Source organism: Molothrus aeneus, chromosome 3 (genome assembly GCF_037042795.1).
Source record: "Molothrus aeneus isolate 106 chromosome 3, BPBGC_Maene_1.0, whole genome shotgun sequence".
Classification (NCBI taxonomy): domain Eukaryota; kingdom Metazoa; phylum Chordata; class Aves; order Passeriformes; family Icteridae; genus Molothrus; species Molothrus aeneus.
Genome location: NC_089648.1, coordinates 1,342,033 through 1,357,954, shown reverse-complemented (window position 1 = coordinate 1,357,954; position 15,922 = coordinate 1,342,033). Strand labels below are relative to the sequence as shown.

The following is a 15,922-nucleotide window of genomic DNA, read 5'->3' as shown; positions in this document are numbered from 1 at the left end:
TGTTTTAAGGTATATTTTCTTTGATAAGTTTCCCAAGACAGCAGAACGAAATAGGGAAGATTTTTTTTCCAAAGATTTTTTTCCAATCCTCTGACCAACCTTAGCCTCAATTTGACATGACTAATGTGATTTTTGATAGATTCTAAAGCTCTCTGTGCTGCCAACACCATCCTTATCACCTCCTCCACATTTGCCTCCACACAAATTCTGTCTCCCTCCGGGAATTTAAGCTGTACTGTCCCATCCAAACACTGATTTTCCTGACCTATTTCTGGGGCAGCCTTCAGGTACTTACAGTCCTTGAGCTGAAGCTCCTACCAGACTCCAGTGGAAAGGGGAAACCCAGCTGAGCCCTTTTGACTGCAACAAGCAAAAGGAAACATCAAAGACTTAAAATATTGAGCTACAAAGGGAACTTGGATGAGTTATGTGGGTATTGCCAATGGCTGCTGTTCATTGGCCATCTCATGGGTGTGTTCCCAAACTTCAGATGTTCCAGAAGTTGCTGTAATCAGTATTAAATAGGTGTAATTCTTCTGAATGTCCATCAAAGAGCTCAGCATATTGCTAATTAGGCCCCAGTTTAGCAAAGAGTTTATCCCAAAACCAATCTGTCCACTCGTGAGCCAGTGCATGAAACACAACCCCAACCAGCAAGCAGGCTTGGCAGTGTCATTCCCCAAAATGGAATCACCAAAATCCATCCCATTTTCATGAAAGAAGCTAAATTTGGTCTTGCTGCTTGGTTTGGTTTTTTTCCCCATGTGCTTTCCTGCCATCTCCACGGGAAAACCTGCTGACATTTTCAAAAGGGCTTTGATTCATAGAGCACTGAGAGCCTTCAAGATGTTGGAAAAGGATATTTTGCTCATCTCCTTAGCAGTGCCTGCAGCAAAGGGGGTAACAAGAGAGCTGAGGAATGAGGAATGAACGTGGGAGCTGGCAGTAGGGTTTGGTGTGTGAGAACCTCAGATCCTAGCACTAATTAGCACCTAGATGATCAGCTAAGGGTGAGGTTGTCACTGACAAGGGCATCTGTCACCCCTGAAGGGCAAGTACACCCATGGCAGGGGTCAGCACGGCTGTGAGTCGTGTTAGCATCAAAATTATTCTCTTGCACTGAAAGTAAAAATAGAAAATTTAAAAAAAAAAAGCTAAAAAACAGCTATTAAAATATGTCTTTGGGGTCTGTGGGGCCCCCAGCAGGCTGCACTGAGACAGCCCAGGACTTGTGGTTATTCCCTTTATGAACAGCTGCTGGGTGGTGCTGGACAGTGCACTGCTGTAATGGACTGTGTGCTTCCAACTTTGCTAAACAAGCCTTAAACAGAGCAGAGAAATTCACATTTCAGCCATTCAAACACAGCAGCCCAAAGACAATGGTCTGTCTAACTGCTTGCTTGGAAAACCTGGCAAAAAACCCCTTGGGTTTGGGAAACCAAATCCACACTCGCATTGCTTGATTTGCAACTAATTTCCGCTTCTGAAAACCGAGCCAGTGCCAGATAACTTTGCTTTGGATGAATTTCCTTGGAAAAAGCATCTCATTGCAAATACGTTTCTTTCTTTATCCTGTGGCTGGTGCATGTCTTGGTCCAAGTGGAGTGTGATTCACCCCTGAGACATCCTTGGCCAGGTGTAAATACAGAAGAAGGAGGTTCTGCCCTCTCCTTTAGGTGCTGCCACTGCAGTCCATGATCCAGAGTGGAGCTGTGAGCAGGAGGCACAGCCAGGGAGAGGGAGGGAGCAGTGCCAGTGGTGGGGAAGGAGGAAAGCAGAGAGACAATCCCCTTCTGTCTGAGCCCAGGAAGAATGATGCTGTTCCCAGACAGGCCCTTGAGCAGAGGCATTTATCTGTCTGATTTGGGGTTGGAATGGAAAGGAGATGGATTCTCATCTCCCAGAGATATAAAACAAAGCTTTGAAACATCCAGCCTGTAAATAAAAGAGAAAGGAACCCATCAAGTAATGCACCATGACTGACTTAGCAACTGCAGGGCATTTCTCTAGCTCTTCTCCCAGATCTAAATGATACCATTTCTTTGTCTTTCTGCTTTGAATGCTCTGAAATCTCTGAAACACAACTACTATTCCTGTATCCCCCTCCTGTGTTTCTCTCCTGTGAAAGGCTGTGATTAACTTGTTTACCCACGAAACCATCTTTGTCTGGGAGCACAATGATATTCACCATTTACAGAGCCCTTAAATAGGATCATTCTGTCTGTTCTCCTGTAACACTTGGCATCATACCCAGTATTTAAAGAGGCTCAGCACTTATGATAGACAGCCTTGTACTTTCTTTTCAGTTTCTACCTCATGCTCCAAAAATGTTTTCCTAAATCTGGTGAAGTGTTTGGTGAACACACACACAGCTCCATTGCCTCCAAGAAGGTGTGATACCAATCAGGAGATGCCCTTTGGATTGATGTCTTGTTGGTACAGGATTTCCTGCAAGATTCATGAAAAATGGCCTTTTTTAATCACCTTAACCTTGTTATTTTAAATTTAATTGGTATCAGTTGGTGGAAATGTAGATACTTATTCCAAAAGTTAGGAAATATTAAGAATACCACAAACTGAACGTATGCAGGCAGTGCAGGGAGAAGGTTCACGGGAGAGTGAAATTCAAAGTGCAGTGCATTTATTGTGTCAGTTTTGAAATAACTTGATCTCTGCACAGCATCTGCCATCCCACAGGGATTCTCTTGCTAGCCATTTTTTAGTTTTTGTAGGAGACTGAGCACTCTTGCGTTCTAGGAAAGCTGAGCTTTCCCATTATCCAGGCCCTTTCCAAAGGGCTGAATCCAGTCATGCAGGGCAGCTTTTCATCTGTCTTCATAAACTTCACCACGAGGCCAGGGACCCGTTTTCCCCATTTCAAACACACTGAGTGCGTTTCTTGGAAATGGAGCAGCCTCACAGACATGAGCAGAGTCACCAAATAACCTGAGGTTTTTACTCACATTTAGGTTGCCAGTACAGCTGAGGTTCAGGCTATTAATAGCTGATAAAAATCCTTGAATTTAGCTTTCCTTCACAGAAGTGTTGGGTGGTGGCTCCTCTGGCAGGCTGGAACAAGGTGCCCACGGAAGGGGCTGAGTCACCATCCCTGGAGGGCTTTAACAGACGTGTGTGGAGGTGGCATTTGGGGATATGGGTTAGGGGTGGCTTTGGCAGTGCAGGGGGAGCAGCTGGACTTGATGCTCTTAAAGGTCTTTTCCAACCTAGATGAGTCTATGATTCTGGATTAGATACAAACTGGGGGGGGGGAAAGGCTAAAAGCTAAATCTAAATGGAGTATAACTAATAATTTCAATAATACATGACCTGTTGACCATGAAGAAGAAAGAGGAGAGCAACACCAAAATCCCATTACTCATTTCATAGAGTTTAAGAAAGTTAATTCCAGAAGTCTTCTTAATTCCCTAGGAAAAACTTAAGTTCTCATTTTCAGTTTTATCTAAAATCCATTAAAATCACTGCTGAGGACAGTAGCCTTTGGACAGATTGTGTTGTTTTGACAGTTTGTGTTTGCTTGACTTCTGCAGCAAAATGACTGAAAACAGGACTGTGCAGCCATCAGCTGGACAGCTCTGAGTGTGCGCAGCACCAATACAGAGCTCAGAGCTTTGGAGGATTTACAGCAATGATTTCCTTTTTATTCTGGGCTAATAACTTCAGCTATTGAATGAGTCATTCGCCGGATCAGAACCAAGAGGCCAACGTGTTTAAAACGTTCAGAATGACCCAGGTTTTCCAAGTGGGAGTGTTTGCAGTTCTTGCACCTCGCTCAGTGCAGCGGATGTGCAGCAGTTTTTAACCCTTTGGTGGCTGTTCCCCTGCAGGACCCGAAGCTGCGGGAGCTGCTGGACGCCGGGAACGCGGGAGGCCGGCTGGAAAACAGGATGATCACCGTGGTGTATGGGCCAGACTTGGTCAACATCTCCTACCTGAACCTGGTGGCATTCCAGGATGACATTGCAAAGGTAACACACCTGCCAGAAGGAGGTCTGTCATAGCCAGTTCAGGCTTTGGGGTAGGGCTACCTCAGCTGAAAGTGGGAGCTGCTGTGAGATGAAGCACAGTTCTGTCCTGGAGCTGTTCCCAAGAAGAAATGTGCAATCTTGTTTTGTTTTGTGGTTGTTTTTGTTTTTTTTTTTTCCCCAAGGAGTTTATTCAGCAAGATTTATGCCCTTGCTAAGTGTGCTCGTGTTCAGAACGTTGCTTGTAAAGCCCAAATAATCACTGTAAAAATAGTGTTACACACAAATTTTAGCTCAGGAATGAGATGTTACACTGTGGCTCCCCAAACACACATCAGTGTTTCAGTAGCAGCATCACATTTTGCCTGCTGAGAGCCCTTGATAAGGCTTGTTGTCAATATCATTTTCTTAGAAAAGTATTTTTTTCCGTGCAGGTCCATCAGTTTCCTCTGTCCAACCCACAACATAAAATTACACTTAGCACATTTGTGTTTGGGTTTGTTCCTCCTTTTTCCAATTTCTCTACAATTCAATTCTGTTTAATAAACTGGGAACTTTTGCTTTATCTGTTTCCAACAGACATCCCAAAGCTTCTCCTCTCTCCCCTTGCACTCATGTGGGCACGCTCTGCTCCCAGCCTCCAGCCATCCAGGCACAGAACACTTTCCACGGGGCATTTTTACATCCTGGCCTTCACCAGATGGTGTGAAAAGAGCTTCTCTGCAGCCTGCTGGGATTTAACAACAGCAAGGGATTATTTTAACACCTCACAGGCCACGAGGATTGTTAGGCCAGGTGCAAAAAGGTCATAGGATGAAAGCTTTCAGCAAGGAGGGGACATTTCTGCTTGCCAAATCCCCATTTCTGCTAATCTTCTTTAGCCAATTGGCAAAACCACGAGTTCCAGTTCTTTTAGACATAGAAGAATAGAGATAAAGGAGTTTGTGGTGGTCCATGAAGAGCTGAGAGGAAAGTGCTGTTCTTAGGCTTGAAAATGCAAGGATGAGCAATCTTAACACTGCAGAAATGAAAGCAATTCAAATAACCCTTCAGGAGAGAAAAAGGAGCTATGCTGATGAAGGAAAATGAAAAGGTATGCTAAAGCTTTACCAGCAGAAATTGCTGTCCCTTATCAAGGAGCAGGGAAAATCACCCAAATCAGAAGACATCATTATGTCCTTCTTTTTCACTTTCCTGTCTAGCCAGCAGTCAGTGAGCCCTAATCTATTTGCTAAAACAGCACAGAAATGGGTGTTTTAGGGCTATTTTCTGTTTGATAATGGAATCCTAAAGTGGATAAAATCATATTTTGTAAATGCTTGGCTGCTCTAAATCTTGAATAACTCTTACAGTCTGAGTAATTAAGAATCTGAGTCTTCCTTTTTATTTGTAAATGCAGTAGAGCAAATAAATTAATATTTGATCAGTTGGGTGCTGTGGTCTGGGGATGCAATTTTTAACAGATGAACTGTGTGTGCTTTGAGGCCATGTTAAATATCCTGATTGCTGGAATCAAAACAGTTTTGATCACTGTTGAACACATCTAAAAATTCCTCCCCTTTGAACCTGTTTACCAACTTTATATGAACCAGAACACAGAATTTGGTCTCTGTTGTCTCTGAGCCCCTTGCAGTGAGTCAGAGAAAGTGTAATAAATAAGCACATCAGGCCCAAGTCATCTCTCAGGGAGCTCTGGGGAGGAATGCCAGTACAAGGCGTTTCCAGCGTCACAATTGCAAATTTTGACCCTTCTGATGTTCCAGGGAAAGCAAGTGCCAATAGAAATCCTTCCCACCTTTCCTTTTCAGTGCATGAATATTTTTTGGTTAACCCTTCGTTTGTGACACCTTGTTTTTCAAGTTGTGTGGCAAGTGTTGACCAGAGCTCCCTTAAGGAGAAAGGCACAGTAAACTGTAATGTTCTTAATGAGGCAATTAAAATCATTCCATTAGAGGATTTCTCCCTTTGCCTTTTCTGCTACAAACCCTGCTGCTCACATCCACTGGCCAAGTTATGGGAACAGTAGGAGAATGCAAGTCTTGGGTTATTCAGCTTGCCCCAGGTGCAGGAAATAGAAATGTCAGTGTGCTGGTTTGTGTTCATTGCTCCAGGAGAAAGTAACTGGTGTTGGAAGCACATCAGTGATGAGCTGAGGGGCACCTGCTTTGATCAAAGAATGCAGCTTGGAATTCATGAGGCCCTGGTCTAAAGGGCAGGCAGGAAGGTGTGTCCTGGTGGGGAGAGAAGCAGCACTGAGAGAGCCCTCACTTATTTCCCTCTGAGAGCGCCTGTCTGGGGTAGGATTTACTTGTGAGCATCCACAGATTGCTGCAGAGGCAGCAGAGTTCATTCTCAAACCCTGTTCTGAGCAAATGCTCCTTTTCTCTGTCTCCACTCCCAACACGAAGAAGTCCAGCCCATCAGCCTCTGGCTGCTCCCATGGCAGTTCCCTCTCTTCCCAAATCCAGCAGATTCAGAAGGGAACATCTCCTTGTTCCCAGCCCTTTCACTCTCTTTGGTGCCTCTCATGGCAGCTCTGTTCTTTCTGCACTGCCAATCCTGGCCATGCAGGGCCCTGTGCAGAGCCCCAGGAAATCTGTTTCTCCTCAGTTTGGTGAGCTTTGGGTAAAATGCATCACCAAGAGCTGATGAGTTCCTCCATAAGTAAAATGATGTCATCAAGGATGATTCACAAGTCACTCTATCCTATTCTTTCCAGCATACATCTTTATTTTTCTATCTTCCCTAGTGTATGTAAGAGCTTGATCAGTAGAATAAAATAAATTCACATCCATTTGATATGGTGTTTTTAAAAATGAAATTCTGAAAGTGTAGAATTTCAGCAGCTTGCTTTGTTAACCTCCCACCAAAAAGAAATGTGTGAGGAACCTTGCCTTCACACACGGTCAGGCCTGATTTGAAGGAAGAGTTTTCAAGGCTCTGTGCTGCCTTTTCTTGTGAAAAAGGTCTCATCTCTTCTGTTGCACTGAATGTCTCATGGTAGCCTGATGAGGCATGCAGAGGAAGAGAGAAGATGACTGCACTGAGCAGCACACATTTCCACAGGGGCTGCTGCTCATGTGCTCCCTGCCAAAGCACTGAGCAGCTGAAATACCCATCAGCAGAGTTCACAGGAATGGCAGAAGATGAACTGGTGTGGTGCAGGAAGCTCTCTCTTACCTCAGGAGGGGATCAGGTGCAGGAAGCTCTCTCTTACCATGATGGATGTGGCTTCTTGAAGATCAGAAGGTCAGGTCCTTGTGCTCCCATGAGGGATCAGTGCTGTGCTTGCTGGCACTGCTGCCAGCCCTGTTTTGTTTCAAAAAGCCCAGATTTGTATTTTCCTGTTGTATCACATCTGTGCAGAGACTGCAGCACCCATGGCACTCTGGAGGTTGCTGTACCCTTCCCACAGCTGGCTGTTTGCTCTCCACACAGAGCAGCCCTCCACCCCCTGAGCTCTGTGGGCTGGAATTGCTGGTACAAGGTTGGGCTGTGGGCTCTGCTCTCTGCCATGCAGCAAACCCAGGGAAATGGAGCCCTTTGGTAGCTGGAGCAGCAAGGCACACCTTGGCCCAAGCATCTCTCTATTTTTAAGCTCTGTCCTCAGTACTGCTGCTCCCCATCGTGCCAGGGGCTCAGAGCAGTGGCTGCAGGGATGATGTGATCCTTGGCACATGCTCTGATCTTGGCTTTCTGGCTGTGGCTCTGGGCTGGCTGGGCCCTAAAAGGGGAGAGACAGTGAGCAAGTGTTGCTGGTGACCTGGTTAGGTGTAGCCATGATATTTTCTGAAAAATCCTTTCCTTAGGATTTTTCCTCCTGAGAAGCTGAGAGGCCTCAGGAACAAAATGTAAGCATTGATTATCTGCTGCTGTGGAATGCAACAGGTGCATCTGGGATTGGTCTCATGTGGTTGTTTCTAATTAATGGCCAATCACAGCCCAGCTGGCTCGGACAGAGAGCCCGAGACACAAACCTTTGTTATCATTCCTTCTTTTTCTATTCTTAGCCAGCCTTCTGATGAAATCCTTTCTTCTGTTCTTTTTAGTACATTTTAATATAATGTATATCATAAAATAATAAATCAGCCTTCTGAAGCATGGAGTCAGATCCTGGTCCCTCCCCTCACCCTGGAACCCCTGTGAACACTGCACAGTTAGGAGTGGCTCAGCCTGCAGGCAGCCCTCAGAGTGTCTGGAAAGAGTGATGGGGTTGCTTTGGAGAGCCAGGAAAAGCCAGCAGAGGAGCAGAATGGAACAAATGGCACGGCTGCTGATATAAATAATGTGGGTGACAGGCACATAATGAGTGAGTTCCCCTCACATTCCTGTCAACAAGCACTCGGACAAAGCAAAGGAAGAGCTGGGGGTGTGGGATACTCTTGGAATGCCCTACTTCTGTTCTACACAAAATATTTCAGCTTCAAGCCCAGCAGAAGCAGCAGGATGAACACAGTCCATCAAGGTCTGTTAAAAGGCAGTGTATTTTCGATTTCCAGCAAGTATTTTGTGTTGTGTTAGTCTCTGTGGCCGTTAGTGTCACAGGGAGAAGTCTGAGCAGCTATTATTAGTGCCTAAACAAAGCAGTGTTTACAAGATGAGCCTATTTTGAGCCTGGAAAAATGAGTTGCCAAGAAGAAAAACAGATGCTACACTTAATACGCTGCTCTCTGTTCCAGGACTCACAGCAAAGCACTTGTGTTGCTAGCGAGCCTGACTCCTCCTCCTCTGCTTTCTCACACCCCTGGCTTTTTCAAACTAGGCCTAAGAAGGAAAAAACAATTAAAGAAGAAGAGTGGCACAAGAAGGTGGAGGGAGCACTGATTTGCCTCCAGAACAAGTCTGTGTGTGAGGGAAGAAGGTTTCTCTTGCAGAAACAGCAGCCACAGGAGAGGTGTTATCTCTGTTGCTGAGGGCTGAATGGGATGGGCTCAGGAACAAGGTCTGGTATCAGGGAAAAAACCCTAGCATATAAAAAATATGGAAACCCCCCCCAGCTTCTCAAATCAATCACCTGGTCATGTGGAAAAATGAGGATTTTTTTGGTAAAACAGGCTCTAAGCTCCAAAGTGACACAGGAACATTTGTTTTAGTGGAAGTTAGTGGCACTTCTCATCCCTATCCATTTTTGTCAGAATGGAATCCCCCATTTTTTTTAATATATATATTTTTTTTCTCAAGAAAAAGAAAGGCTAAGGAGAAGGGAATATTTCCCAAAGAGTGTGACAGTGGGAATTTTGGAATTGGACTCTTAGGAAAGGAAACATAACTTGAGTTTGGAACAAAACTCTGAAAGCTTTGTCAACTAAAACAAAAAACAATCACAGTGTTTGCAAAGGCACTGCTTGTTTTCTTCCCTTTCTTTCAGTGGGGTGAAACGAAGCCAATCCAAAACCACAGTTGTGATGAAAAAGGTTTGCAATTAAAGACTGTGAATAAGCATCAGGTTAGAAAGGAAAAACACACTGAAGCTGTCAATGAAAATCTGTGAGAGAGACCTGCAAGGGAGGAGAGAGAGCAGCACAAACTCTGAGTCTAAAATTCAGTTTATAATCATGGTCCAGCCCTGCTGGGAACCAGGAAAGGTCAGGGAGGCAGGGGAAGGACTGGAGCAATGTGGAGCAGCCTGTCTGGGGCAAGGTGTCCATCTGGATCCTTTTGGACATCCCTTCCAACCCAAACCATTCCATGATTCTATCACATTTCTTCCCTGCACCAACAAGAGGGAAAAATATTTAGGGAGGGATAGGACCACAGTGTGAGGAAGTGCAATCAGAGAGAAAGAGTTCTTTGGAGTTGCATCTTCCTTGTACATCTGAGTAATTGAAATGTACTCCTGTATATTTCTACTGGTTGGGGGATTTTATAAGCTTGTTTTGTATCTTGGATAGAGTCAGGACTTCAATTTGTAACAGTCTTTTTTTTTCGATTTTTTTTTTTTTTTTTGTGGCATGAGAAAAACAGGTCTCACAGATGAGGAGGGAAGATGTAATTGGTAAAATCAAGTTCAGGCTTTGATTAGGCCCTTTTCTTCAAAGCATAATTTCCAAAAATATGTTGCATTGTGTCACTAAATTGTGACGGTGTTCACAGGAGTCTCAGGTTGAGGGAAGAGATGAGAATCTTGACTCCATGTTGCAGAAGGCTGATTTATTATTTTATGATATATATTACATTAAAACTATACTAAAAGAATAGAAGAAAGGATTTCAGCAGAAGGCCAGCTAAGAATAGAATAAGAAGGAATGATAACAAAGGCTTCTGTCTCAGAGAGTCAGAGCCAGCTGGACTGTAATTGGCCATTAATTAGAAACAACCCCATGAGCCCAATCCCAGATGCACCTGTTGCATTCCACAGCAGCAGATAATCATTGGTTACATTTTGTTCCTGAGGCCCCTCAGCTTCTCAGGAGAAAAAATCCTAAGGAAAGGATTGTTCATAAAAGATGTCTGCGACACTAAACATCTAAACTGAGCCTCATTTATTCACTTTTTCTTTCACAGGAATGGTCAGATGAAGTGTTCAGTTTGGCAACAAATCTCTTGGCCCAGAACATGTCGAGGGACGCGTTCCTGGAGAAGGCGTAAGTGGCCCTGGCTGTCGCCCTGGGGAGCTGCTCCTCCCTCTGCATCATCTTCCTCCAGCTTCTTACTCACCTTGGCATCCATTGTTTCTGCTCTGCTGCCTTGTCACTTCTGTAAACACAGCTCCTGGTTCCTGTGGCTCTAAAAAGCCTGTTATCCAGAAGTCATCTAAGCAAAAATCCTTTTTAGGGTTCTCCTGGCAGACTATAAAATCATTGCAGAAAAAGTCAGGATTGAATGCTCCCTGCCCTTTGTAAAGTTGTAGCTTCAGCTGTAGGCTGAAGGTCTCCATTTAAAAAGAAAGAATATTCTGGACCGACAATCCACTTCTGGTTTGTTTTCCTTTTTGTCTTTTATTGATAGCAAAACAAAAAAGAGAAATGCCAGAAGTCCCTTTTCTTCAGTACACTCTCTCTGGTTTCCATGTGATCCAGAGAGAATTCATTCCTCTGGATAGCCTGGCAGAGTGGGCAGTTTCTGAGTTGCTTTCCATGAAGCAGAAAAGCTGTTTGTGAGAAGGTTTGGGTGAAATACACACCTGAAAGGGAAGAGAGCTAAACCTGATGTTAGCAATTCTCAGCTGATGAGAGACAGTTTTGTGGAAATCAGAGCTTTGAGAACAGCATGGCAAAGCCTGCCAGAATGTGCTGGTGTTGAACTGGGATACTCACTGGCCTTTTGGGCTTCTAAAAGAGGGGCTGCACCTCCCCAGGCTGTGAGTTAGCTGCCTAAAGTCAGCTTAGTGTCACCCCAAACACCTTTCCCTGCTCACAGGCAGGGTTCAGTCCAGCTAAATACTGAACTTAACTTCCTAAAACCTTCTTCCTTCCAAAATTAACCTCCCCTTTTCCTGGGCTTTCTGAGGCTTCTTCCATTAGCTTCCCTCAGCGTCAGAATGTTCCAGAGTGCTGAATTTAATCCCCCAGAGCCACAGGTGCCTGCTGTGGGAGAGAGGGAGGGCTGTGCATCTGTGGGTGTGTGTTTCCTCCCCATGCAGGAATTCTTGAGGCAGCTCTGAAGGGTGGGTGTTGTTGGAAATCCAGCATTGTGTCTGATAAGGGTGTGTTGGGGTAGCAGGGATGTTTTAGGCTGACAAAAATCCCAGATGGATGTGAACATTTCACATTTCCTGTTGGCCCTGCCTGCTGGCAGTGGGGACTGTGCCCACCTGAGCTGTGACTTCCTTCAGCTCCACAGGCTGGAGATGGGCTTGGAGGGGGATTTGTTCTTCAATTCCCTGCCCCAGAAATCCCCAGGTGCCCAGTGGGCTCTGCTGGCAGCTCTGGTGTGGGGAGGGTTGGGCTGCACCTAATGGGCCCTTTCCTACCCAAACCAGGGGAGAAATGTCTCATCACACGCCACAGCAGAGCTCCCTGTCTGGAGCTGTTCCTTGGCAGTTTTTCAAGCCCTATTAATTGGAGATGAAGTCACTGGACACACTGTGTGGATTCAGTAGCAGGCAAGCATGGCATTCCTGTGTCTTTTCCCACTAATTAATAAATCACTTGGAAACCGTAAGGTTTCCCAGCTCCTCTGCACAGATGCCAAATCAGTCACTTAAGAAATGTATGACTTTGAAGATTAAATTATTTCCCCATTATAATTGGTGTACTAAGCAAAGGGTTGGTTGGAGTCCTATCAGAACCCTTTTGTTGAAAGAGAAAACTGCATTGCATTAGGGCAGAATGAAGGGTTTTTCTGTATGACATTCAGTTCCATGGAGCACTGGAAGTGCAATAATAAACAGCTTTTGCCCATCTTCTTTTATTCCTAACTTCCTTGGTTATAGAGGGAAACACTCAATGTCACCAAAATGTAGGCAAAATTTTGAAAAAATAGAAGGCAAAATAAAAGAAACTTTGGGTTTTTTTAAATAGCTGCTGTGATTTTTTGTTTTAATCTTCCTCAGTGCTCAGAGTTGTGCTTGGTGACACAGTAGCACGAAAGGCTTCAGTTTCCAGAAGATGAAACTGTGGGCAGTCAAGGATTTGTGGAAATGTTCTTATCCCAGTTATCCTAGTTTCAGCATGCACTGTGTTTTTGAAGTGGTTGCTAATGACATTTTCTGTTGGGAAGAAAAGGAAAGTTTATTAGAACCATGCAGTTTCTTCTCTTGGCAGACCAGTGGGTGAAGTGAAAAAGCTGAGTTTTTTAACAAAAAGCTGATTTTTTTAACAAAAAACCAAAAAAAATCTCCTCTGAAATATTTAAGTGTTGCCGCATTTTTCACCAGATGATGTTACTGCAAAACTCATTTACATTTCTCTCAGGACAGACAGTAGGTTTGCTGTCAATAATGATATCCCACCATGTTTTCATACGGGGAGGAGGAGCTGAGTGGGACTTGCCACATGATCAGAGCACTAGCCCAGAGCTAGGAAGCTGGTGGAGAGGTCCTTGAAAATGCTGTGAAAATAAAGCAGGGTGCTTTTCTCTCCACAGCTACACAAAACTCAAGCTGCAGGTGACTCCAGAGGGGCGCATTCCTCTGAAGAAGTAAGTGCTGTTCCCCTTCCTTGCCACGTGCTCTCTGCTGACTTTGGGCTGTGAAGATGTGTTTGGGATGAGCCTGGGACCCCTGTGCCTAGAAGAATAATTTTACCCTCTCTTTATAACAGTGGTGATGGGGTGTCTCTGCTCAAATGCCCTTTGGGCACAGACATCCTGCCTCTCTGCCCTGGTTCTTTCCACTTGTGAAAATTAAAAATAATAAAAAAAAAGAAGCAGCATAATTTCTTTATCTCAGGGATATGTGTAAATAAACAGAATCAAATTGCATGTCACTGGGGGAATGAGGAGACCAGTGATGGCTGAAATGAATACCTGCTGTGATAGGGGCTGGTGTGGGGTAGGGTTAAAACCGAGCACTGTCAATCTCCCCTCTGTACTGAGCAGCCAGCAAATGGAAATAAATAGCTAAAGAGGCAATAGACTGCTGGGAGATACACAGTCCTTGGCCAAAAGGGCCATCAAGGCGTGTGTTTAAAGCAAACCCCTGTGTTTGTGCTCCTGTGCAGCATTTACCGCCTGTTCTCCTCGGACAGAAAGCGCGTGGAGACGGCGCTGGAGGCCTGCAACCTGCCCTCCTCCAGGGTAAGCACTGAGCTCTTGCTGGGGAAGATGAAACAGGAAAGCCTTATCAATATGATTGTCTGGCAAAAGGTTTGGAGAATATGGAAACTATAAGCGAGATTGAAATGAAAGCAAGCTTCGAGATCCCTTAGTTACTGAACAACTGGGAAACAATGGTGTGGCCAGCTGAAGGTGATCCCCTCTTGATGGAACAACACCCTCTGCTTGCAGACAGGCCCAAGGGGCAGAGCAGACCCTGCAGCTTGGCAGAAGGAGCCCAAAGTGGAGGTTTTAGGGTTTAAAATGTAACACAGGACGATAATGTAATGATTCTTATAGGCTGTATGTAAATGCTATAGGATTTGTATCTTGTACTAGATTAGTTAGTAAAAATTAGAATATTCAACACAGAAGATGATTTATTGTATTGTCATGAGAACCTTGCTCTCTTACCCCTTTTACTCTCTTCCCCTCTTACTCTCTCACCCTCTCACCCTCTCTCCCCCTCTCTTCTCTCAGTCCTGCTCTGAGCTGTGGCTGGCAGCTCCCAGCAGGGCCCTGCACCCAGGCCCTTTGCAATAAACCCTAAGTTCCACGACCTGGCTGCAGAGATCTCTCATCTCCATCCATCCCGACTATCCTACCCCCCGACGCTCCTACAAGCAGGGCTTGGCTGGGCTTGGCTTGGCTTGGCTGGGCTTGGCTTGGCTTGGCTTGGCTTGGCTTGGCTGGGCTTGGCTTGGCTTGGCTTGGCTGCTGTGTCCTCTCCTCTGAGCTGGGCCATGGCTTGGCTGGGCCTGCTGTGCTGCCTTTGCTCTGGATGGCTCCTCAGCAGCAGCTCTGGCTGTCCCACCCCGAGGTTCCTGAGACCCCTCTGAGTGCCTTTGGGTTGGAGTTGTTTAGGATCAGGGGCACTGGAAGAAGCCTGAAAGGATTCAAAGGAAGGGCAGAGCTTGTGTGACCTGTCCTGGAGGAATCCTGTGAGGGCATTTTAGGAATGGGTGACTGTTGCACAATTTCAGTGTTAGCCTGAGGTGTGATCCGTAGCTGGAGATAAGTGACAGGATAAACCCTCCTGCCTTATCCAAAAGGTGCATGAAGGAAATGTGGAAATGTGGTGTGGAAGCTGCTAACACTGCAGGGATGCAGCCATTGCATTCTGCTCATCCAGGAGCTCTCCTCAAGCCAGAGCATTTCCAGGATGGCACCTGGCCCTCAGGAAGGCTTTTTTCCATGGAATGACCTTGAGCAGGTGATTCCAGTTAATGCTGGAGTCACAGTCACAGAGTGGGTGAGGCTGGGAGCAACCACAGTGGGACATGTGCTCCCACCTCCCTGCTCAAGCTGGGTTTTGATCCCAGAAAAGCTTCTTGCAGGATAATTCCTGCATTCAGGGGCCCAAGAGGTGGGGCACAACCCTTCTGTAGCAGAGCCAGCCTGCATCTCCTGATCCCCTGACTTATGCAAAGCTCTGTGCTGTGAGATTTCCTTGACATTTGCCCCCCCAGTGGTTTAACAGAGCCCATTCCTGCAGCTCCAGAACAGTGGAGCAGAATCTTCCCCAGCCAACCCTCAGACACCCCTTACAGTGAGACCTTCCTTCGTAGGTTTAAATAAAAGTCCAAGGAATGTCAGCAAAGTAGGTATAAAATACTATAATAAGCTTATCTGAAGTATATTGTGAGGTTAGAAATGTGGAGAGAAAGGTTTTAAAGATGAGTTTCCATTTAATTGATAGCAAACAAGACAAAGTGTGCAAAAAAAATCTCTGAGGCGCTGCTCTCTGAATCAGCTGATTTATTTCTTCCATTTACTACGTGTCTCTGAAAAGAAAATTTAAATATCATTTGGGTCTTTGGAAGAAACTGCAGCCTTTTCCTGCTATTTATCTAAGTAGAGCCAGTTTTACATACACACTGCTGGATGCTTGTTGCTGGGATACCATCTTGAAAATTATTCAGAGTATGAAGTAGATCCTTTCTTTGGTTGGGACAAAAGGGAAATGTGCTGCATACACCAAAGAGAACTGTGTTGATCATCTTTGGAAAATACTGTAGAAGGGCAAAACTGAATTTCATGGAGGTAAGGGAACAGAAGTAAAGCAGAACTTCAACCACAGCTCCTTTCCTTTGTGTTCCTGTTTATTTGAGTAAGTGAAATTCTTAGCTTCAGCTTCCAGCTTTTCTGCCCTATTGAACTGCAGGACACATGGTGTTCCCATAAAGCCTTGGAAGAGCAATGGACTCCAGCAGCATGCAAGACATGAATATCAGGGAGTCCTG

The 15,922-nt window shown here is 45.2% G+C and overlaps 1 protein-coding gene across 3 annotated transcripts in view; it reads left to right on the top strand.

Moving 5' to 3' along the window:
• PLCB1 (phospholipase C beta 1) overlaps positions 1–15,922 on the top strand; it is a 328,677-nt gene that overhangs the window by 193,700 nt on the left and 119,055 nt on the right. For all 3 annotated transcript variants that reach the window (XM_066546016.1, XM_066546017.1, XM_066546018.1), the window contains exons 4-7: positions 3,846–3,986; positions 10,488–10,567; positions 13,011–13,064; positions 13,586–13,661. In XM_066546016.1, coding sequence (XP_066402113.1) covers positions 3,846–3,986; positions 10,488–10,567; positions 13,011–13,064; positions 13,586–13,661 — 351 coding nt within the window. The remainder of the gene's footprint in view (positions 1–3,845; positions 3,987–10,487; positions 10,568–13,010; positions 13,065–13,585; positions 13,662–15,922) is intronic.